The following is a 24,211-nucleotide window of genomic DNA, read 5'->3' as shown; positions in this document are numbered from 1 at the left end:
TTTTATGTATGTCTAAGGTTTATCAATTTAATTGATTTTTTTCAAAGATCCAATTTTTTATTTGATTGATTTCTTTTATGTTCTTGTTTTCAATGTCATTCATTTCTGCTCTTATCTTTATAATGTCCTTACATCTCCTTGTGCTCGCTTCGGCAGCACATATACTAAAATATAAGATCCTTACATCTCCTTAATTTGGGATTATTTTAATGTTTTCTTGTTTTTAAGGACTTAGATTTGAGAGCTCACCTTTCTTTGAATGTAAGCATTTGGAACTACAACGTTCCCTCTCAGCACTGCTCTCAATGTATCCCACAAATTTTGATACACTTCATTTTCATTTTCACTCACCATTCATTCAATCATTTCATTTCCTTTGAGCTATCCACTTTGGCTTATGGATTACTTACAAGTTTATTTTTTAATTTCCAATTATTTGGAAATCTTCCCATTGTTTTTCTGCATTGATTTCTAGTTTGATTTCATTGTAATTAGAAAACATAAACAAACTGTATGATGTGGATTCTTTTATATTTCCCTGTTTTGGGATGTAAATTGTCTTAAATATGTTGAAGTTTGTCTTATGACTCAGAACATGATTTATCTTGGGAAATTATCTGTGGGCACTTGAATGTGTTTTCTGCTATTGTTGGGTGAAGTATTCCTTAAATGTCAATCACATCTTGTTGACTGAGGTGTTGTTCAGTTCTTCTGTATCCTGGGAGCATGTCCATCTGTTTCTATTGGGCAGTGGGTGGAAGATTAGCTTCCTATTTGGCCTGGATGAAACCATGGTGGGAGGAGGGTATATACGGTTGTTTTGTTTTGTTTGGTTTGGTTTGGTTTGGTTTGGTGTTTGGCTGAACTAAGGTAGGCATTATCAACAAGTTTCTGTTCTGTTAGGCCATTCTTTTCTTGATCCTTTGGCTATGAGGGGGCTTTTTTGGAGTTTATTTTCTTTGTCTCTCTTTGTTGGCAGTTCTATCTAGGCTATAGGCTTTCCGGTAAACTGTCTGGGATCTCTGAAAGGCAGAAAGAAAACCTAGGGAATTCAATGCCAAGTCATTCCTCATGTCCTGAGATCTTTAGGCAATCCCTGCTTCTTTCAACCTTCAGAATCTTCCTTGTTTAGTAACTGTGTTATGTCCGGGGCTTTAAGTTGTAAGAGGGAAGACTAGGAGAAATGGGGCTACTCCATCTTGGCTGGAATTAGAAATCTGTTTAGAGGCTTTTAAAAAACAGTTTCATTTAATTCTTCCCTTATGTGTCATGCCTTTTGATTGCATTCTTGCTTATTAGCATCTCCATCAGAAAGAAGGCAGGGAAATAAAAGTAGCTAGAATTCAAAATCAGTCTATTTTGCTACTCATTAGCAACTCTGGAAGAGGTTCAGTAAAGGAAGAAGTTGAAACTACTTACTAAAATGAGGTTTTCAATAATCTGTGGGTGTTAATTATCCATTCAACCCAATCCCTCAATTAGCAGTGGTGGAACACTAAGGCTTAGACCCCATTCACTGCCTGGATACTGCCCTTCAAATGCTTTCTAGATGGAACTGCTCAGAACATGATAAGGTGCTTCCAACCCAGACTGGAAAACTACATAACAAACTGGGAATGTCAACTTTTTGTTATGAAAAATATAAATTATGCTTTTAAAAATCGTTTTGTTTTGTACCAAGCAAAGTGACCAGCTGGCATGGTACCCATCTTGGCAGCATGCTCAATTAAAAAATAAGAGACAGGCTGAATACTCAAAGACAAGTGAATCAAGATTAATGAAAATATGGGATTTACATTAGATTTAAATAAGCTATTGTTGATTATGAAAAGGAAAGTTAACACAAGGAGCTATTTTATTATAAATGGCTCTATCAGGTTAAAGAAATAGAATTTCATGAAATGTTTAACTCATGAGTGGTAGAAAACTGACAGAAATATGACAACCTCTGAAAGCTTGCAAAGTAGCTAGAAAGGGGAGGAGGTCAAGAGTAATGCTGTTTAGACTGGATGAATAAGAAAAGTTTTGCTAATAAATTATTGGAACTCAGCAATATCATGAATCATAAAAGTTTTCCAAAGCTAATTTCACATTTCATTATGACAGAATCATTTTTTTCCCTTAAGTTCCCCACATAACAGTGCTACATTTGGCTCTCTTTCTCCTGTAAAATAATGTGTTATAAAATGCAATTAGCATCTAGGAATAGTGGAATCTCTAGATTTTCATAATCTTTCTAAATTATGGAAGATTCATGAACTGTTAATGTTAAAAACTCATATAATGCATTTTTGTAAGATTTCTCCAAAATCTAAGTGTTCATATTTTCTATTGTAGCTAACTTGAAAAAAAAACTGTTTTGATGATACAGCTATCTAGAATTCATGGGATTCCTTCCTCTCTTTCTTTAACAAAACATATTTTACAATTCATGTTAATCAAATATTTAAAATATAATAATAACCTCTTACATATCAAGTGGCAACAAATTCATTGTGGAAATTCAAACCAGAAATGCACCAGAATGTATCCAGAACAATTGCAGATGAAGAGCTACGTTGTTCCACCATCTGTGGTTTCCAACTCCTGGAACAAGGCCCAATGTAATAACAGAGCAGTGATCAGATTTCCTTCAGTTTAAAAAGAACTCTCTAGACATAGAAGGTCATGAGATAAAGGATCTTAAACTAACCACCTCTCACCTCTTCCTCCTGATTTAGAATTTAATGTTTGGCTTTTCACTTTCATTATATCCCAATATTCTCAAAGCACTTTGGAAAAACCAATGGTATATCTAACTCATCACCACCTTTCTCAGGTGACTTGTGTTATTGGTTCAGCATCCCAGTAAATGAAATTTAGTCACAGCCCAAATCTTGCCACCACTTCTCCAGCTTTCATATTTGTCAAGTTTGTTCCTTTTCTAACTAATTTCAGATTTTTATTATTTTAGGAATAAAAGCTATGTTCTTGCACCACAATCAGTAAGCCTTTTCTCCATCCTTAATTTTCTGATATAATATATAACCCGACTTCTATTGGGTACTTGGCAAGGAGGGAGGGTACATATTAAATATAGCCATTTAGCTGAGACAGCACCCCTGCCCCTCCCAAGAAATGTATTTTTCTATCCAAAAAAAGCATGCTTTCAATTATGTTTTAAAATTCAACATCATAGTGTTACTTAACTAGCAGACAAAGAGCCTTTCTCACACCCACTCTTTTCTGTCTCTTCTTTCTATTCTCCTTTTTATCTGTGTAGTTACCCAGGGTTAAGGTGATGAGTCTGGGGGAGAGGACTCCATAGCACACACACTGCCAACTCTCACAATTTCACAATTACTTCCTCAACATTCATTGTTCACTCTCTTTGATAAGTGCCTTTAATAGTTCTGTTTGCCTCACTGCACTGTGTATCAGGGTAATGGTTTCCTCTTCTGCCTCTGGTCGTCTTGATAATCTAAATATCATCACTATCAATACTCATTTTTAAAGCATCTATTTAAGGCTGATAGTTAGAATATATGGAAGTGAAGGGATAGATAATAAGGGAAAGGGAAGAAATGTACAAGGGAAGCAACTGAAGGCCAAAAGAGAAGTAATCGAAAAATACGTTAAAGCTTGTAATGCAGATTAGAATAAAGCAAAATTAGGTAATCACAGGGCAAGTTGGCCGTATCAAGGTAAAAGCTGCACTATTAACCCAGCTCTTAGATTCTGAGTGCTCTCTCAAAACCCAACATGTACACTCAACACTCATATGCAGCACCATCACTTCTTTCATTCTTTTTTTTTTAAAGATTTTATTTATTTATTTGACAGAGAGAGACACAGCGAGAGAGGGAACACAAGCAGGGGGAGTGGGAGAGGGAGAAGCAGGCTTCCTGCAGAGCAGGGAGCCCGATGCGGGGCTCGATCCCAGGACCCCGGGATCATGACCTGAGCTGAAGGCATACGCTTAACAACTGAGCCACCCAGGCACCCCACTTCTTTCATTCTTGAATTTTCTCAGGAAGAACCCTAAATATCACCCCTTGTATGAACTAAATGGGGAAGGCTTTGATATCAGCTTAGAACCTGAAAGCTTCCAGCTCCATTCTCTTCCCTTATGATCTCACCTGATGTGCACAGACATAGCCCACAGGCACTTTTCTCCAAATCCTGGAGCTGGTTCTTAATCCTAACATCCCTGTCACTGTGGGCATTAGTGCCAATCACCTATTTTATGACACATCCAGCAGGTACTCTGGAGCCAGTTAGGGGCTCCCATCCTGGAAATGGCAGGAAGAGTGGAGCGACAATATTTTATAAGTGGAACCAAAATACATGAGAATCACAGATTTCAGACAGATCATGATCACTGCACTTGAGGGATCCAAAGTCGAGTCTAGGATTGAGTGACAAGGTGGAGGAGCACAATTCAGGAAGCCAAACCAACATTAACATGAAGAAGAATGATCCCTGATCACAACACTTACAGATGCACTGGCAGCCTTTTTAGTGAGGGTATGGGCAAGGACTACAGGTTGATATTAGTCCCAGAAATAGTGTCCAGAAATCTTTGATCTAGGAGGGCAGTGCAGTCAAGGGAAGAGCCTGGTTTATCTCTTTTATATACAGGTATGTTCTTTTTCTCATATGAAGACTAAATGAAAGAACCTAATGTAGAGGAAGATATGCTGAAAAAGTGTAGTGAATGTGGGCACAGGAAAAGCCAAACACAGAGCACATATACCAAGATGGATTTCAGACAGAAGGAAAAACATCCTTCTCTGAGAAAGATACCGGGAGCAAGAGGCCCTGCATTCTGCTGATACAAGGCAAAGGAAGCCCATGCTCTTAATCTTCTGAGAGAAACAAAATTTGAGTTCAACACGGCCAGTAAAGATGTGAGGATAGAATGGAGACCTTAAGGAGAGAGAATATTCCAGGTGGTGAAAACAGTGAATATTAAATAATAAAATTGTAGACTGGGAGACTTTGTAGTCAGAAACTATTTCCTCCTGCTGGGTATGCTTGCTTGTGGAACTTGGACATTTATCTTTTTGAAGGCTGGGCAAAAACTGAACACAACCAGGAGGACTAGAGGAGCCTGAAAGAGATTTCTCTGGTGTCTGGTATGAGAGACAGAGCAAGGAGTCAAACTAAAATTCCTAACAGGGAAGAAGTTTGGGAGAAAGAGACAAGAGGACCAGCAAAAATGGTCTTCTCAAAAGCAGAATGGCATCTTTAGTCACGTGTGTGACTTTGATGTAAAAAAGATAAAAACAGAGGTCAGAGGTAATCAAGAAATTGTGGCAATTTGTGGTTATTTCTGAATGGCTTTCACTGCCATTTCTGGCCATGATAGAATCAGGGTAGTAAAGAAGAATGGTTACCCACTCATCTCATAATCAATGTGGAAAAATCCAAATTCCCTTTTCAATTAAATGGTAATGGCCCCTTACTTTTTCTTTTTTCCTCTGCATCAGTAGACCAAACTTTAGATCACATTAAATGATGTCTGTTTTTTTTTTTCTCATTAAGTCTATGGAAAATAGTCTCCTAAAGTGTTACTCATGTAGGCAAAGTAAACTAATGCTTCATTAAATAGTACCTCAGATTAATCAGGAGCTCCCTTCAAATCAGCCTCACTGTCCTCCCGATAAAGATCGAGGCAGTGATACACACGAGGACCCTCCCCTCCCGAAGTACATTTAGTGATGATGGGCTCCTCCCAGCTCTAGGCCTTTCTCCTCAGAGTTTCCCCATGTCTGCTTCACTAACTGTCCCACATATTCAAACACCCAAAGGATCAAGCCTCAGCTCAGTTACTGAGATTAAATATGAGATTAAATTGAGATTAAAATGTCTTGGTAGATTCTGATAATGTGCTCTTCCAGATAAAAATGACCGACTGTGACCTCAGAGCCCCGAACAATAATTTTTTTTTTCCAACTTCATAGGCCTGATTTGTGAGAAACATTCTAATTTTTGGTGTAAAATTTATTTGAGGGATTAGCATTAATTCTAATTCATTCAAAACAATGACCTGAACTTTTATACTTTGTTCCTTATACATACTGGCATGCCAAATACACAACTAAGATGAAGTCAATTTTAATATAAAGCCAAATTATTTGTATCTTTTTCTTGTTAGACGAGATTATGTTGGAAAAATGACAAAATTAAGAATTGTTTTGGAGCTTAATTCAATTTTAGCTTTAAATACTGCTACTTTGTAATCTATAATTCTCTTTCCAATTACCAAAACAAAAATTTATGTATCAAACACCTTAAAAATATTCATACTACTTAATTCAGTAATCTTTTTTTTTTAAGATTTTATTTATTCATTTGAGACACAGAGATACAGAGAGAGAGAGAGAGAGCATGAGCAGGGAGAGAGGCAGAGGGAGAGGGAGAAGCAGGCTCCCTGCTGAGCCAGGAGCCCGATGTGGGGCTCGATCCCAGGACCCTGGGATCATGACCTGAGCCGAAGGCAGACGCTTAACCATCTGAGCCACCCAGGCACCCCTAATTCAGTAATCTTAATGAAATATTTTTGAAGAAAATAATTCATAATCCATACAATAATTTATGTACAAGGATAGTCATCAAAACACGATTTATCTTGCAATCAGAGCAAGTAACCTAAATATATAACAATAGGAAAATATTAAGCAAGCTACGTCATTCAGCCATGCTAGGGAATACTATACAGCTCTTAAAATGTCTATAAAATATATTCAATAGCATGGAAGTGTATATAATATAAATTACATGGAAAAGCATGATAATAACTTGTGTATACTATGTGTAAAAAATAGTGCATACATATTACATATGTATAACACAACTTAAAAATACATCCAAGTGTATTTTTCTAAATATTCTAAATTTTTTTAGTGGGCAAATATATATATATATATATATATATATCCATATATATATATATATCCAAAATATATCCAATATATCCCGATAAATATATATCCAAATATCCTCTCTCTCTCTCTTTCTCTCTCTATATATATATACCCAAATATATAAATTTTGGAAAATAATAGATGCTCTTTTGTGAAAGCAGTAAAGGTGTAAAGAGTACCAAAGTTCCCAAAAGATGGTCATCGTGTCTGCTCCAGCCAAGAAGGTCTTCTTTTCACAATGAATGTGCAGAGCATTCCTCCCTCACAGGGAAAAATTTCCTGCCTGACACAACTGTATATATAACAATCCACGGATGTACTGATTATTTAGAGAGTTCATAGCTGGATAAGAAAGAAGAATCTTGCCTTCCTTTTCACTTCACTATTCTCCTTCCTGCTTTACTCCTCCCATCACACCTGCCAACATCTGGCAAGTTTTGCAGCTCTGAAAACACCTAGGGATTTCTGCACAGGTTCCTTGCAGATTGTAAATCTACTTAGAGACTTGTACCTGAGGTGACTGACACCAGGAGGATGATGGGTCCAATTTCAGGGAGTCAACACCCCCAGTAGTTCCACTTTTATCATGGATAAATGTAAGAGCAAAAGTAAACAATTTAATTTTTTTTGCATAGTACACACTGGTATATATCTACTTTCTAATTAAACATGACAAACTACCCCAGTATCTCAAGTTTTTAAAGAATAAAAAATCCTATTTCTTGTAACAATTTTGCCTATTTTTATCCCCCCATAGGACCTTGAAAGTCTTTTCCATGCCTTCTAGTTCTACCCATATTTCCCCAAAATTGCTTTTCAGAATACTAACAATAATGGTTGATTATATATCTCTCAGCTTCCCAGGCCCAACTGTCTGTCAGTCCTTTCTTCATTCCTACCATTGCTGCAAACATGGGGTTGAAAATTATTTATACTTCACACATTTATTGTCCAACTCACTCATTAGCTAACTCATTCCTGGCTCTAGTCAAGCACCCTCTTCATGAGTTTCTTTAATAACTTTATGTGGGCTTGAGGTCTTGACAGTTTCAAGTCTGAAGTAATATAGGCAAAGTTTGAACAGGTGTGCTGAACTGGAGAAATAGGGAAAATCCCAAACTATCATCATGTGGATTTCTGACGTTGGGCATTCTATTTTTTTTAAGATTTTTAATGTTTTAAGTAATCTCTACAGTCAACATGGGGCTCAAACTCATGATCCCAGGATCAAGAGTCTCATGCTCCCCTGATTGAGCCAGCCAGGTGTCCTTCTGATGCTGGGCATTCTATTTGTTATGAGAGCAGTTATATACTAGTTAAGCCACCGCTTAAATCTAAAAGTATTTGGAATGAAAGAGACAGCACAACAATATGCTAGTCAACAGAGCAGTTGAACTAAAAAGTCAAATCATGAAAGACAATACAGGAAGTAATTATTAAGTGATATTAGTTATTTTGAGAATTAAAAAAAGAAAGAAAGAAAGAAAGTTTGTTGCTTTGCTTCTTCCCAGCAAGTTCTAGTGTTGACCTATAAATGCAAGGTGCTTTGATAAGCCTGGGATTTTAAAAATCTATACACATAGTCTATATTTGGACTAGCTGTTAAACAAGTGTAAATTAGGTATAGCACTTTGTGCTGAAGCATCACAAACAGTGTTTTGCCATACATATTCACAAAATAAGCCCCCACACCCTTCTTCTCTACCATCTTAACAGACTCCACTATCAGTATAATGGAATTCCACCATGCTTTCTTTTACATTTTAGGGTTTTGTTGTAATTGTTGTTGTTTTCACAATTTCCATTATAATATTGATAGTTACACAAAAAAATCTCCACAGAAGTGCAATCTAGAAACACTCATATTATTTGGTAATAGACAGAGAAAATAGTTCAGTAATATATGAGACTGATTTGTGAGTCCTTCCCCCTGGTTAACTGACAGTTTCTATTAGTATTGTAGCATGGGCAGGTTCTGATTTTTCTGTTTGCACATTATTGCATAATCAAGTACAATCTTGGGCAAAGGTTGGCATATCAGGAAATTGGATATCAATTAATAGATACTTGCTTTCCTGTCAACCTTTGTTTAACAAATTTCATTGTGCTTCCTGCTGAAAAATGTTGAAGAAAAGAGGATTTTCCTTCATTGTTTCAGAAACAGAGAGATATGATAAAAGGAAAAACATTACTAAGCCAAACTGGCTCTTGAGGTATCCAAATTTTGAATTCAAAATCCCAAAAAGATAAATGGTGAGAGAAACTGGCAGGTAAAACCCTCATTTCTTATCTGGGAAGGGGAGATAAATGTCATTCAGGAACATCTACCCCTTTATTTGGCTTTTTCTCCTCAATCTCAGTAAACCAGCCACTGCTCATGATCCTCAGAGTTGGCTCTGCTCTCAGAGTGCTAATTTGGTTACATTTAGAGCAAAGTGTCTTCCCCTTTTAATATCTTCATACCTCTCTTGTCCATGGGGATAAGGAGAAGGAGAGAGAGGGAGAGAAAGACCGCTGAGAGAAAACCTTTGAGGAACATATACATGTAGGGCTATCACGGTAGACAAATTATTTCAAAGTGGTAAATCAGGAAATCACTTTAGACTGTGCTACAATTTCCCCTAACCAGATGCTACAAATTAACAGGATTTCACTTACAGTGGAAAAATATGACCTGAGCACTTTAAAAATTATTGATTTTTTTGTTGTTGGGTTTTTTGGTTTTTTTTTTTTTTTTGGTTACTTATTGGTTATATCTAAGTTGGGGTCACTCTATGCATTTTAATCTATATCATCCTAAATAGGTAATCTCCTAATAATGTAATGATTGGTACACCCACATTTTTACTTTTATAGAATAAAATTCGACAATTTTACATATTTTATTTTGCAATCTCTAGTGGAGGCAAGTCAAATCTTTATCCCTATATCCACACAGGTTCACTTGTTCTGGTTTTATATAAGAAATTCAATTTTTTTAAAGATTTTATTTATTTATTTGAGAAAGAGAGAATGAGAGAGAGCACATGAGAGGGGAGAGGGCCAGAGGGAGAAGCAGACTCCCCGCCGAGCAGGGAGCCCGATGCGGGACTCGATCCCGGGACTCCAGGATCATGACCTGAGCCGAAGGCAGTCGCTTAACCAACTGAGCCACCCAGGCGCCCAAGAAATTAAATTTTAAATGAAACTAGGAATCAATAAAAAGGTAGAAAATGGTAAAACTTTCTTTTTTGTAGAGCCACAATAGGGGAATTCTACCTTTGAGGTCTAAGTTTAAAATTTTCTTCACTGAATGCTGGCTTAGCTTCCCAAACTGGGTGAATGCAGCAGTCCAGATGACACTGACCAAGCTTATGTCCTCTTCCTTTTGGACTGAATTATGAGCTCAAACAATATTAAAATTATGTTATGTTAATAAAAGAACATAGAAGACTTAAAAATGATGCATGAATTAAATTTATGTAGAATTTTTTTTAAAAAACCTGAATATACACAATTTGGAATCCAACAACAACTAAGACATTTCTGTACTGTTTTTCTTAGGTGATAATGTAAAGGTTATACTTTGAATGTAAAAAAAGCATTTTAACAGTCCACTACAGTTTTTGCTCATAAATTAATAATTCTACATTCAGACCGAAGAAGCAAATACTACTGTTTGAGACCTGAAAATTGATGAGCATGGATGCAGATTTTAAAATCCCGACTATGTACAAAATGTCTGAATTTCATAGCACATGAAATAAGTAGCCCAAAAAAACCATTCTGGGTTTCACACTGGCCATGTTTAGAATAGAAGGTTGCAAACTGCCAGATGACAACCTCTCAGATAATCAATTAAACCACATGCAGTATCAAATGAACAAGCAGTAGTTTGTGTAAGGCAAATAGAAGGTCCCCTTATGGTTCTAACTGCTCACAGACTCTTAAGAAACACAGAAACCAGAACTGGAAGGCAATTTAGAGAATCCTATTAACACACTCTTTAAAAAGATCAAATTGATGACCATTGAGTCTGAATGACTTGCCAAAGTTCCAACAAACCCTTCCATGGGATCTAAGTGCTCTGACAAGCAACTCTTTCCACTGCAGAGGGCAATCTTTCAAGTTAGACTCCCTATGGTCTCTAAAGGCAAAACAACCTGGAGTATTGAGGAAATTACCTAGATAATTAAAATTCCAAACCATTTACAATAATAAAGTAAAATCTCAAGCTTTGAGAGTAGCTTTGCAATCATAAAATAAAGATAAAATTTTGAAGTGAATACAGTGTAATGCTAAATAACGTATAGCATGGGAGAAAAGAAATATGTATATTTCTTTGACATTTATATTTCTTATAAATATTTATAGTTCTCTCATAAATATATTTTATATTTATAAATATTTCTTGTAAGTCTATTTATATATAATATATATTTCTTACATAATTTTTATATACATATATATATCTATAGAGAGATACTATATTTCCAAAATAAGAACCATTTTTTTTAAACCAGCTTTCTGTGTTTCTAAATGTTAAAAACAAACAAGCAACAAACAAAACCCCATTTACTATTATAATCAATTAACATTCTTAATCTCTTATTTTCTGGATCTACTTTGGTTTACCTGCTCATTACCACTAGTCTTTTTTTTTTTTTTTTTTTTTTTTAGATTTTATTTATTTACTTGACAGAGAGAGAGCACAAACAGGGGGAGCTGCAGGCAGGGTGAGAAGCAGACTCCTTGCTGAGCAGGGAGCCTGATGCTGGGCCATCCCAGGACCCTGGGATCATGACCTGAGCCAAAGGCGAACACTTAACGACTGAGCCACCCACGTGCCCCTACCCCCAGTCTTTTACAATCACTGAGCCACCACAGATCCCCAGTGGGGCCTCTGCAGTGGTACAGGCAATATTGAGCAATATTGCCCCCTTATGATATTATTGTGGTTAATAGAAAAATCCAGAAAATGCATCTGCCTTATAGACTATTGTCCCTGACTATTTATAAGCATATACAAACTCTCCATTGAACTACTGAAAACTAGTCACAAGGGAAATTTTAGAAATGACTTACTCTAGGGGGTGTTTATCAAAAGAACCTTTCATCCAAACAGAATGTTACTTTACATTTGAATACTAATAACATACAGACCACCATCTAAAAACCAATGGCCAAGCCTAACAGCCTCAGGGAGCCATATTTTGCTTTTAGTATTAATCTGCTGCTGTTGGCCCCAGAGCCTTTTGCATCTCTTCTTCTTTAACACATATATCTCTGCCTCTGTATCATGTACTTGTACTCTCATAATACAAGAAAACAAGGAAGCTTAAAACACACAGATTTCCCTCAGTATGACAGAGTCTATAATTATAGAACAAAATCTTTGTGCTTTTTATCAATCAATTATAACAGATGCTTAATCATCACTTCTAGAAAATATAACCCATCCCCATATGTACTGGTAGATTCTTGATCAAAATTGTACCTTCCATGCTATGGACATCTTCACCAAAAGAGGTTTTATTTATTTATTTATTTATTTATCTATCTATCTATCTATCTATCTATCTATCTATCTATCTATCTATTTATTTATTTATTTTTAACTGTTCTTTTTTTAAAAGATTTTATTCATTTGACAGAGAGAGAGACAGCAAGAAAGGGAACACAAGGGGAAGAGGGAGAAGCAGGCTTCCTGCTGAGTGGAGAGCCCCATGCAGGGCTTGATCCCAGGACTCTGGGACCTTGACCTGAGCCAAAGACAGACACTTAATGATGGCGCTACCCAGATGCCCCCAAAAGAGGTTTTATTAATGTAGCAATCTTCTCAGTTATCATTCACAGGAACTGGCCGTTATGATTCAATGGATTAGCCCCATATTTTCTAAACTGTGTTCTACAAAAAAACTTCATGAAGTGTTAAATGGGTCCCCCACCCTCCAAGAAAAAAATGCCCAATGAAACATGATTTTTAAAATATTGAATTCTTCACTCCTCTCATGAAAATTTACAAAATCATTAGCATATTATGGGCCTGAAATTCCTGCAGCAAAGAAACCTATTTTATATCTTTAACATAATTTCCAATATGATTTGAGCAGAAATATTTCTATTATGGTGCCCACATTTACATTCTATAGAACAGAGTTCTCTTAAGAAACCATTATTTTAGCCCATACCACAGGAAATGACATTCTCACAGGAAATTTTGGTGCCTAGGGCCAAAACAAAGGAAAGATTCAGAAATAAAAACTCATTCAACAGCACAATTAAATATGCCCTCATACCAATGAATTATCTGTAGAATGTTTAACAGCATAAAAAAAGGAATATAGCGCAATCAATCCTGGTCCTCATACGCTCAAACGGTTATTCCCAAACTTTTTTTTTTTTTTTGACAGAGAGAGAGACAGCTAGAGAGGGAACACAAGCAGGGGGAGTGGGAGAGGGAGAAGCAGGGCCCCCACCGAGCAGGGAGCCCGATGCGGGGCTCGATCCCAGGACCCTGGGGTCATGACCCGAGCCAAAGGCAGACAGACGCTTAATGACTGAGCCACCCAGGCGCCCCCCCCATCTTTTTTCTAGTATGTGTACTATTTTGGAAAGGCAAAGCACAGAATTCACCGATGATGAGAAATCATGCTTGGAGAACACTTAGACATGTCCACCCCTGCAATAACTCTAATACTACACAAAGATTCTTGGTCTATAAGTTGTGGAATCACTGGTCTACATAATAGGAATGGCACTGTTTTCCATAATTTTTTTTTTCTTTTTGGAAACAAGTTCACAGGAATCCTCACATATAAAGCTATGGTTCATTTTATGTGCAAAACAAACACCCAAAAAGGGGAATTTCTGCAATAAAATTGATCAAAGGTACAGTTTTACCACAAGGGTCATTTGCTACACAAATTCATTTAATAAATATTTACTAAGTATATTCTACAGGACAGGCCCTAGGCTCTGTAACCATTCTAGTCTACTTCCCACCTGATATTTGAACTTATCTCTTGGATGGATATTTAGTGTCAGCAGGATTGGAAAAACAATATTACAACAAATTACCCAAATTATTGCTTCTTTTAAAACAAATTTTGGTTTGCATAGATGCACACATGCATACATACACAGAACATGTAGCAATGTGTGATCCAGAAAACTTGTTTCTTCTACTCATTAGTGTTATCAATTGGTAAGGCTTATTTAAAAAGTTCAGTTTAAAAAGAATAGTGATGTGATGCTGAACTAAGTAACATATTTTATATGTATGTATCAAACACAATCAGGATTCTATAGCCTTAAACCAGTAGCTTTTGTTATCCTTTAAAGTCGATTCAAAATAAATGTATTTCATGTCATGAATCATAGCATGTGAATTTAGCAAATATTTAACATAAAAGGAAATTGCATTGTAGAACTACGATGATGTTGTAATCAATAGAATCCATATCCTCTTTCAGATTGACTGAAGAAGCACAAATTAGGGCATTTAAAGAGCTGTGACATTCTCATGTCTTAATTTTATTCCCATTCTTGTGAAATGTTAGTTCCATGCATGCTGAAGTTTTTGTTCATTGTATTAATGCCTCTGTGTGATGCTTAAGTTCAATGGAAAATGAAAAGAGGGATACATGAGTTAATGCTTACAAATGACTTCTATTACTTGATGTGGTCTCCTGATAAGAAGGAATAAAGGAATTCTACATCTCCAGCCAGAGATATCAGAGGCTTGACTCTTCATTGAACTGGTGGTACTGAGCAAATTGCCAAGAGGTGAGACCTATCTTAGTCTTGGTGTTCCAAATTTTGCAGCTGAAGAATCTTCTTAATGGCTGGCATAAATGGTCCAGAAGTAAACTGTGCTGGAAAGCGAGCAAACAAATGAAAACCACAGCAGCCTCACTGCACTACTGAGTGTCATTGGGACGGGAAGGCAAAGCCTGATGAATCCATATACAATAATCAAAACTTGTGTCATATAGAACACTGCTACAACACTTCACTCTCCTTTCTGCTTTGAAATCAGCTTAAGAGCTCTCCAGTGAAAGGGGTAGCAGCTACAAAATACCAGCTGAGTGTATTATATTGTGTGCAATTATACAAATTCTGGCCGAATTAAGTCCCCTATGGTAAAATCTTTGTACATCACATTGAGCCAGTAAAAGCTTCTTCTTGGTCATGAGCCCAAATTCTGGGTTATAAAAACATTTCGTTGGAAAGCTACATATCTATTTATTTATGTGCTTGTGTATTTATTCATTCATTAATTCTTCATTCATACACTTTCAACAAATGTCTAATAGGTGCCTATCAAGTACAAGGTCTGTCCATAGACATAGTTCTGCCTCATGGAGCTTATAATCTAATGGGAAAAAAAAATGGAGGAGAAAGATTTTAAGCAAATAAATACACCCTAATTATATATCACACTGTAATAAGTGCTTTAAGTGAAGAATAAGCTTTTGTGGAAAAGTAGAATGGGAGGATCTAATTTAGACAACAGTGAAGGTCACAGAAGAATATAAAATCATGTGTGCTCCTAACAGAGCACTTTTTGTTGCTCTGTAGTATGCGGTAGAAACACCACAGAAGCAGGGCCAAGTAAGCACCAGCTTTGCCATTCAGTAAGTTAGTGCTATTCCCAAGTCCTAAGGCTATTTTCTCTTCTGAAAAATGGAGATGAGGTTAACACCTGTGTTACCAACTTTACCAAGTTCATCATCAGGTTTGAAGATTAAATGACAAAACACTCGAAGTATTCCATAAATTGCAAAATGGCATAAAACTGTTAGTTATAATTTCCCTAAGTTACACCTCAACATGTATTATAAAATAACTTAAAGGATTCCAAATGGTTGGTAGGCTTCTTATGCAATGACAGTATGCATGATACAATACAGAACCCATATGAGAAAGAAAGGTCCTGGGTCAATGGGAGAAAAGAAGAGTCACAACAGCAGTGTCAAAGGCTGAATCCACATTGCTTTACTTGCAAAAACTGGAAAAAATTTTATATGTAAATAAGCATATTTGCACCATCACTTCAAACCAAATATTTCTATGTGCAACACACCATACAGTCCCTGAGCCAGGCACAGGCAAGAGGTGGTTCACAACAAGACAATGTGTGTAAGATCCATCTTTTAAGAAATATAGCAACATAAGCTTTACAACCTCCCCAAGGAAAAAGACAGAAAGCATTCTCTTTGCACTCTCTATACCATTCCTTCCAATATTAAACACAAACTTCCCTTCGTAAAAAGCATATTATGTAAGGTATTATTTTCATCCATCTCTGAAGTTCATTATATGCTTTCTTATCAGTGCCCCAGCATTGATGTATGATCATCACTTATGCACGAAACATACTGCCAGTGAAAAGTAATGTCCTCAATAAACAGCCACCTCCAAAATGCAGCAACCTGGAACCAAATGCCAACACACTCCATGGACCTTACCCCTGGAGTGCCTTCCATGTAAGCAGTTTTCCAACCCCAACTGGGTCAGAGAAACACTTTTTCCTTTCTGCTGAGTCATCCCCCAGCTTACTTTATAATAAGAGCATTGCCACATTTCCAACCTTTAAAATGCTAATAACAATTGATATGCAAACTTTAAATATGGCCCAAGCCTCCAGAAAAAAATCAGTAAAGGATAGCTTTCTACTGTGTATTTGTGTAGCTGTGATTGTCTACCACGATTTTCTCTATAGAGAAGTGTGATACCACTTCGGAATCCATTCTGTAGGCATGCTATGGGCATCTGGAAAGCCTGCAACTGATTTACTGAATGTTAAGTGATTTGCCTAAGGCTAGGTGTTCCCATAGACTTGGAAATAGAACCAAAAACTCCAAACCCATTAGGCTCTTTTCAGCACACTACCTGACTCCTGGGATTCAGCTCTTCCTTTACCTGAGATTCTAGCACGGTGTTGGACACTATACTCTAGTTCAGCATTCTCTATTGGCAAAGAAACCTCTAGACTCTGAAAGGTGGTGGGGGGGAGGGATTGATTAACATAAATTTGATCAAAAATCCCTCAAAGCTGAATTCTCCAGACCTCAGATCCCAGCTCACTCTAGCCAAAATGACCTTCTCCTCTTTCCTACTCTTTCTGAAGAAAGGAAAGACAAACTGATAGTGCAAATGTCTGTATGTGTGTGTATGCATGGTTTTGTACACGAGTGAGACTGTATCCATTTTACAGTGATACAGCTCCAAAGCTGCTTCTTGTGATGTGCCAAAACTATGTTATGTACAATACTTATTTTACATCTAGACACTTTTTTAAAAAGTGGATTTTATAATAAGAAAATGCAACAAATGAAGAAGGAATACAATAGAACTAGAATAATGGATGAATATACACCTCATAACAACTAAAGATACACATTATATATTACCTAAAAGGAACTCAAGACCAAAAAAAAGACAATTTATGATTTACATGGATGATATCAGAAAAAAAATAATCCTGTAGCTACATTTTTGTTAGGACTGAGTTAATTTTAATGGACTAAGTATAAATTAATAACAAAGTACAAGATAAAGCATAGAAGTTACTATTAATACTACTAGCATTTGAATCTAGTTTTCTATCCTCAATACTTTAAAGTTAATTAAGTAAAAATTAAATATGTATAGCTTCTTCTCTGAATTAATAAATCAAACAATGGCTTATTCTAATCAAATTTAAAAAAAACCATGAGTACTTTAAAATATTGTTTTCATTTTTAAATTTATTTTTAAGAGTTATAGAACTACTTCATTCTCTGAGTAAAAATACTGTTTTGAAAATAAAATTTTCTAATTGTTTTACATCTTTAATATTTCTTTGTTTCCTACACTTTCAATAATTTTCCTCCATTTATTCATCTCCCCATCTAAATATTCAACACATGCTTTTATACATGAGGACCAATGCTTAAGCATCAGAATTATAACAAATGTATACAAAAATTTTCCGTGAACAGTGTTCTTTCACATATACAATGTCACTTAAATATATAAACTAAATCTAAATAATTAACCATGCATAATCTTAAAATATTATATGAAATCTTAAAACAAAAGCTAAGAGAAACAATGGAAGTTATATAAGACAAAATGGTTTTCATTTGACTGCTGTCGAGTCAGCTAATTATTAAAAAGGTGCATGAAAAGAAGAATTGGAAGATTAGGAAAAATGGAAATGTAGAATATCTCTATTCTTCATGATACAAGTTATAGCAAAATAATGTTAAATATTGAAATACTCAATTTCATTCTTAGACTGTCTCTACAAAATACCAAAAAGCATGATGTACACATGTATATATACAAATATATTCATTTATTTATTTGAGGACAGAGGTCTTCTTTGGAAGTACCATCTGTAGGCACTCCCAGTAGATAAAGACTGTGCTTTCCAACTATTTAAAGAGAAAAGTACCAATATTACTATTATGCAGTGTATGTTATTCTTTACAATCACCCCCAAAAGTTCATGAACATACACATATCTTCTCCACCTTGAGATACAAATGCTTTATGTATTCTTATTTGAAACACTGGTAAGTTTTTATTTCACTAAATAAATGTTTTCAAAAATATATCTATGAAAACCCAAGAAGAAAATTTCAAGGAATGAAACTTCCATGATCATTTATCCTTAATTTTCTTTTAAGTTTTGCTTCTACTGCAACATCCTCACGCCTCTATCTAAATTTACATTTTAGCCAAAAGATTCATCTGAAGCCACATCTCAAATCATGTCAGTCACATGCTTAAAACATTTACGGGGCTCCTTATTTCTTGACAATTAGCATCTGAAATTGGCATGGCAGAGAAGAACCTAAGTGAACAGGAGTTTGTACTACTTTTCCAATTTCACCTTTTGATCTCCCCTTCATAATCTCCTATCCTGCTTATCTATCCATCCATACCTTTGCCATTTTCTTCCCTAACCCACAACACCCTCCTCCATCTATGCCACTTACACATGAAACCTTCCATGTCAGAAATAATCTTTCTCCCTCTTCCCAATATCAGCCCCCACCCCCTCCTTCCCTCTCTCTCTTCTGTGTGCTCCTTTCTTTTGTTCCTCTAATGGGACTGACTACATCCTACTTTTTGTTAACAACCATTTGTTACAACCTCTAATAGCTACAATACTCTTAAAGCAAGACCATTTCTTATTTAGTTTCATTACTTCACAAAACTTAGTTTTGTGTGACCAGTAAGGTGATTAAGGAAGTTCATAAATGGAATTTATTATTTTTAAGCAACATGATTGAAGGATGGTTCTAATCTTGTGCTTGCATTTCTCTGTTCTTTCCTTATGAAATATGACCTCCAAAATTATGCTTAACCATTGCTATTCAAAGTGTCTTTAATAATAGGTCAAGGGGAGCCTGGGTGGTGTAGTTGGGTCAGGTATCACACACTTGGTTTCAGCTCAGCTCCTGATCTCAGAGTCGAGGGATAGAGCCCCACATCAGCTCCTGTGCTCAGTAGCAAAGTCTGCTTGGGATTCTCTCTCCCCTCTCCTTCTGCCCCTCCCCATGCATGTGTGCAAATGCATGCTCGCTCTCTCAAATAAATAAATAAATCTTTAAAAAATAGGTCAAATATCATAACCATAATTGTGAGCAAATATGTGAAGGGAAATCATATTTTTCTAGCATAAAATTTTACTCAGTCCACTCGAAGATATTTCAAATGTGAGGCAGTCCCATCTGTCCAATAGCTTTCAATCTCCAATCCTATCAATTCTTAAATTTGTTTACAATGAATATATGTTTAGAGAGCCACAAAATTACCATTATGAGAACACAAAAAAATAGTATACTATCGTAGGTTGTGCATAATTATTGGCTTTGGGATATAAACTAAAAGATTATTCAGTATAATGGCTTGTATCTTCAATTTGTCTTTCTATTATTTGGGTCCAGAGAAAATTGGGACACTTCAATTCACAGTGCATGAATTAGGCAACTATTGCTGAAGTTTTCAAAGGTACCAAGTATCAGCATGATGACAACTGGATAACTATTCTTAAAAATTAACTCAAAGAAAATGTGCAGTGCTGTAAAAGAACGCATTCTCCTTATTTACCTGGTTGTTTTAATATTGTATAGAGTTCTTAAAGGACCACATCAATGTATCTTCTATTTCATTTGACATCCAATATACATATTTTTATATAATAATCCACTAAATATGCAATAATCTTCTGTGAAGAATTCTCTCTAAAGAATGTGAAATTCTCAATTAAGAAAATCACAGATTATGTCAACTTGTTCCCTTAAGATCATAAAGCATACCGTTTGGACAGGATTATTTTTACAAGATTATAAAAAAAGTAAAACATATGTAATGTTAATTTTGAATGTTACGTATGTGATATCCCTTCTGTGTTTCTTACTAACACTTTTATTATTATAATGCCTTGTACAAAAATGTCCGAGGTGATATACTGAAAGAAAAGTACATGACTTGGGGCGCCTGGGTGGCTCAGTTGGTTAAGCGACTGCCTTTGGCTCAGGTCATGATCCCGGAGTCCTGGGATGAGTCCCCCATCAGGCTCCCTGCTCAGCAGGGAGTCTGCTTCTCCCTCTGACCCTCCCCCCTCTCATGCTCGCGCTATCTCATTCTCTCTCTCAAATAAATAAATAAATCTTAAAAAAAAAAATTAAAAAAAGTGCATGACTTTGAAATCATGTATTATAATTTTAAAACTTTAGATTGAGTGAAAATTTGATGAAATTAATTTTGTGTGGTCAAAGATTTCTTCCTACAAAATCCACAGTAGTATATATTTTAAATATATCTTGCTAAACAGTCTATTTAAAATAGTAGTTTTAATTTATTTGTAAATGTACCTATTTCTATAATTAATTGCGATGTTTCTCAAAATACTGTCCACAAAATACTTGCTTCAAAAAAGTGTGAAGCACTAGTTTTAAATGCAGGGACCCCAAGATTCCACTCCAGGGCTGGATCAGAATCTCTTGGAGTGAGGAACCTGGGAGTATGCATTTAAAACAAGTTTGCTCAGGTGACTCTGATATACACCAGACTTGAGAAACCTATTGGGTCTATCTGAAACCATGCCTCATTATATTCTCAATGTTATGTTGGAAAGAAAAGTCGCCAAATGGTTTTTCCCAAAAAACATTGTTTCCAAATGTTCATTCTTACAATTTCTAAAGTGCCACTCAACAGAAAATTAAGTCTGTTTCCAAATCCCAGGATATTTCAGCTCAATTAACAAATGAAAGGGGTTATTTTTCTTCTTATACCCTGTTGTCCTAAAGTGTCCTGAGCAAAAAAGCCTATGGTACCCACTTCGCACCTCGGGACACGAACCTCTGCTTTCCACACGTTACAATATTGAATCACGACAGCATGAAACAGCTCTAAGTGACACTGGGCTCACTAGCCTTCTACTCTCCTGGCAGAGCGGCCCCTTCCGAGAGCCCGCCTGCGGCCCAGGCCCTCCCGTTCTCAGAGCCGCCAGAGCTCCGTCAGCACCTCCGACAGCGACTGGCGGAGCGGGGTTCCGGGATTCACTGCCAAATAAATTGACTTTAGAGAACCCACTGAGACAGAGGAAACTGACTGGAAACACCCTAGAATACACAGACCACTGCCCCTGGTCCTCTTCAGCTGCCAACATCTCTTTCCAAAAGACAACAAAGGAAACCGTAAGTACCTCTTACCTAGAATATGAGCCACCCTCACAACTCGCCTCTCTTCCCCGGCTCCCCAGCGCCTGTTGCTAAGGAGGCGAGACGGCACTTGGGAAACCTCAGGACCAGGTGACAAACCGCTGGAGGAGCTGGGAGCACGAGGGCTGCGGCGAAAGCCGAGCGCTAGGCCGGCCCAGGACCCCTTCCTTCCGCAGGAAGGGTGCGCCCTCCTCACAGCACCGACGCCAGCGACGCCCCGACGCCCCCAGCGCACACCGGGCGCATGGAGGGAGCCGCACGCGCTGGGGGCTGGCTCCCGGAGAGCCGCTCCCTCTGTGGGCCAGGGAAGCTCGGCCCGTCAGAGGAGGCCTCTGGCCCAGTACTGTGGGCCCAGACAGTGGAGCAGGGGCTCGGGGACAGCCCTGGGGAGGGCCGGCACTCACCATGTTGACTTCGGAAACCATGTCTATGCTGGCGATGTCGATGTTCATCCCCACGCAGACGGGGGGACCTGCGGGAAGAGCACGACACACTGATCAGCCAAGCTCGGGCACGGGGTGCGGGTGGCTCTGAGGATAGGGGTGCCTACCCGAGGAGTGGGAGCAAGGGAAATGCCCTCCACCCCCCCCTACTCCGCCGCAGCTCGACTTAAGCACCTTCCTCCTCCCTCCTCCACCCAGGCCGCCAGCGCGGTGGGTCGCGCTTCCCGCAGCGGCCGCGCACACCCCGCTTACCCCCGAAGTCGGGTCTTAGGCGAATGTCGTAGCCTTTCAACAGCTTGTCCACCGTCTCCTTCACAAAGGACATGTTCCCGGGATCGTTCACGCTGGGGGAGGGCGCAAGGGGTACAGATAGGAGGGTCAGGCGGCTGCTCACCCGCCAGCGCCCGGCGCGCACAGCCGCGCGCCCTGCCCGCCGCCCGGCCCGCTTCCCGTCAACCCACCCGCGACCCTACCTCTGGGCGCAGCACACCACCGCCACCAGCACTGGGGCCGAGAAAATGCCGAAAAGCCTTCCTCCCGCAAAGCCCCACATCCCTCCGCCGCGCCCCGGCACGGGGGAGGGGGCGCCCCGCCGCCGTCGCGACCCGCAGCCGGGGCTGCTCCTGCTGCTGCCGCCGCCGCCGCCGCCGCGCTGGCCCCGAGCGGAGGAGGGAGGAGGGGGAGGGGGAGGGGAGGAGGGGGAGGAGCGGGCCCGGGGAGAGGAGGAGCCGCGGGCTGGGGAGCGGAGGGAGGGGGAGGAGGCAAGGCGAGCCGGAGGCGGAGCCGGCTGCGCCGCTCACCCTGGCCTCCCCCGCACTCTCCGCGGCCGGTGGCCCAGGCCCTCTGCGCTCCCTCCCGCCCCCGCGGCTGCGGAGCGGGACCTGGAGCCCGGCTGGGGACAGCAAGCTGGAGCCGCGACTGCGCGGCACGAAGCAGGGCCGGGCTCGGCCGCGAAACCAGCTCCGCCGCGCTCCCTGGGACCGGGCGAAGGAGGGGACCGACGGCGACACGGGCAGAGGCGGTGAGGGAAACGCTATCGGCTTCCCCCCCGCCCCTTTCCTGGACCCGACCCCCTCTACGACCCCAGCCCAGCTGCGACACAGGCCGAAAGCCAGTGGGTGAAGTACAGTGCCTGTGCCCACGGGACTGCGCGCTACAGCGTCCAGATAGAGGCTGCGGGTCGGGGGGAAACCCCCACCTCACCTGCGGGGCTCAGAGCCTTGAGTCCCCAGGGTCCAGGAGAGCCAGATGGGCAGCAAGAGAGCCGGGAGCCTGGAGCACATGGCGTTGCTCCTCCGACCTAATCTGGGTGGGATCCGCTCTCCCCCACAGCCACTGAGCATTCAAACAGCGACGCGGGGATCCCCGCCCCTGCCCCCACCCACGGGCTTTCCCGCCTGACCCATGATCCAGCCCCTCGCATGGCGGCCCGATTAATTATTTATGCTCTGTAAGACCATTTTAAAAAATCGGCTCATTAAACTATTCCTCTCAGTCTCACCTCCGAACATTTCATACGAGCACTGGGCCCTACCTGCTCACGTAAATACATTTATAATGAATGGTAAAGAGAGGCCTGATTATGTGCACCTTATCAGTAAACTGGAGTCTAAATCAGACCTGGAGACCCTGGACTGTCATTCCAGCGCTGGGAAAATAACTTGCTTTTTCTGGTGCAGCGTGGAGCTGTCCGTGGTTCTTATAAAGCCAGGAAACTCCTTTTCCCTAGGATAGGCTTCAATCCTTTGGTTCTCATTAGAAAACCAATGATACTTTGGCTAAGAAACAGACCGATGTACACCACAAACCACCCTGCCCTGTGTGTCACCACAGTGTACCTAAGGGGTATTTGTTCACCCATGACCACAGGTTGCATATTTTTCTTTAGTGAATAGTCTTCAATAAAGTTTCTCTGTGCCTCAGACTTCGAATACTGAGAAACATGGTTACACAATTCTACTTGTGGTCAACCAACAAAACCTACAAATCAAGTTCACTTTTGTGCTTGACAGACTTTCTTGGGCCACTCCAGGACTTAATTAATTAATAGATAACTGCCTTTCTGTATTGGCTTACTTTTTTCTATAAAGATTAAGGTTTTTGGGGTGCCTGGGTAACTCAGTCGGTTAAGCATCCAACTCTTGGTTTCTGCTCC

General features: G+C 39.1%; 1 protein-coding gene across 2 annotated transcripts in view; it reads right to left on the bottom strand.

The window, feature by feature from the left end:
- The window catches only part of GABRB3 (gamma-aminobutyric acid type A receptor subunit beta3), a 229,938-nt gene extending 205,952 nt beyond the window's left edge, over positions 1-23,986 (bottom strand). Inside the window, exons 1-3 of one of the 2 annotated variants that reach the window (XM_035023936.1) lie at positions 23,260-23,986; positions 22,309-22,400; positions 22,018-22,085 (exon numbers count right to left, since the gene is read on the bottom strand). In XM_035023936.1, the coding sequence (XP_034879827.1) occupies positions 22,018-22,085; positions 22,309-22,400; positions 23,260-23,399 (300 nt within the window). In that variant the 5' untranslated portion in view covers positions 23,400-23,986. Of the gene's footprint in view, positions 1-22,017; positions 22,086-22,308; positions 22,401-22,529; positions 22,666-23,259 lie in introns of those variants that run through there. The other variant, XM_035023937.1, reaches the window with a different exon arrangement.
- Between the last annotated feature and the right edge of the window lie 225 nt (positions 23,987-24,211).

This window comes from Mirounga leonina, unplaced genomic scaffold (assembly GCF_011800145.1).
Source record: "Mirounga leonina isolate KUSES-001 unplaced genomic scaffold, KU_Mleo_1.0 Mir_178, whole genome shotgun sequence".
In the NCBI taxonomy this organism is placed as follows: Eukaryota; Metazoa; Chordata; class Mammalia; order Carnivora; family Phocidae; genus Mirounga; species Mirounga leonina.
This window is presented reverse-complemented; position numbering and strand designations above follow the sequence as displayed.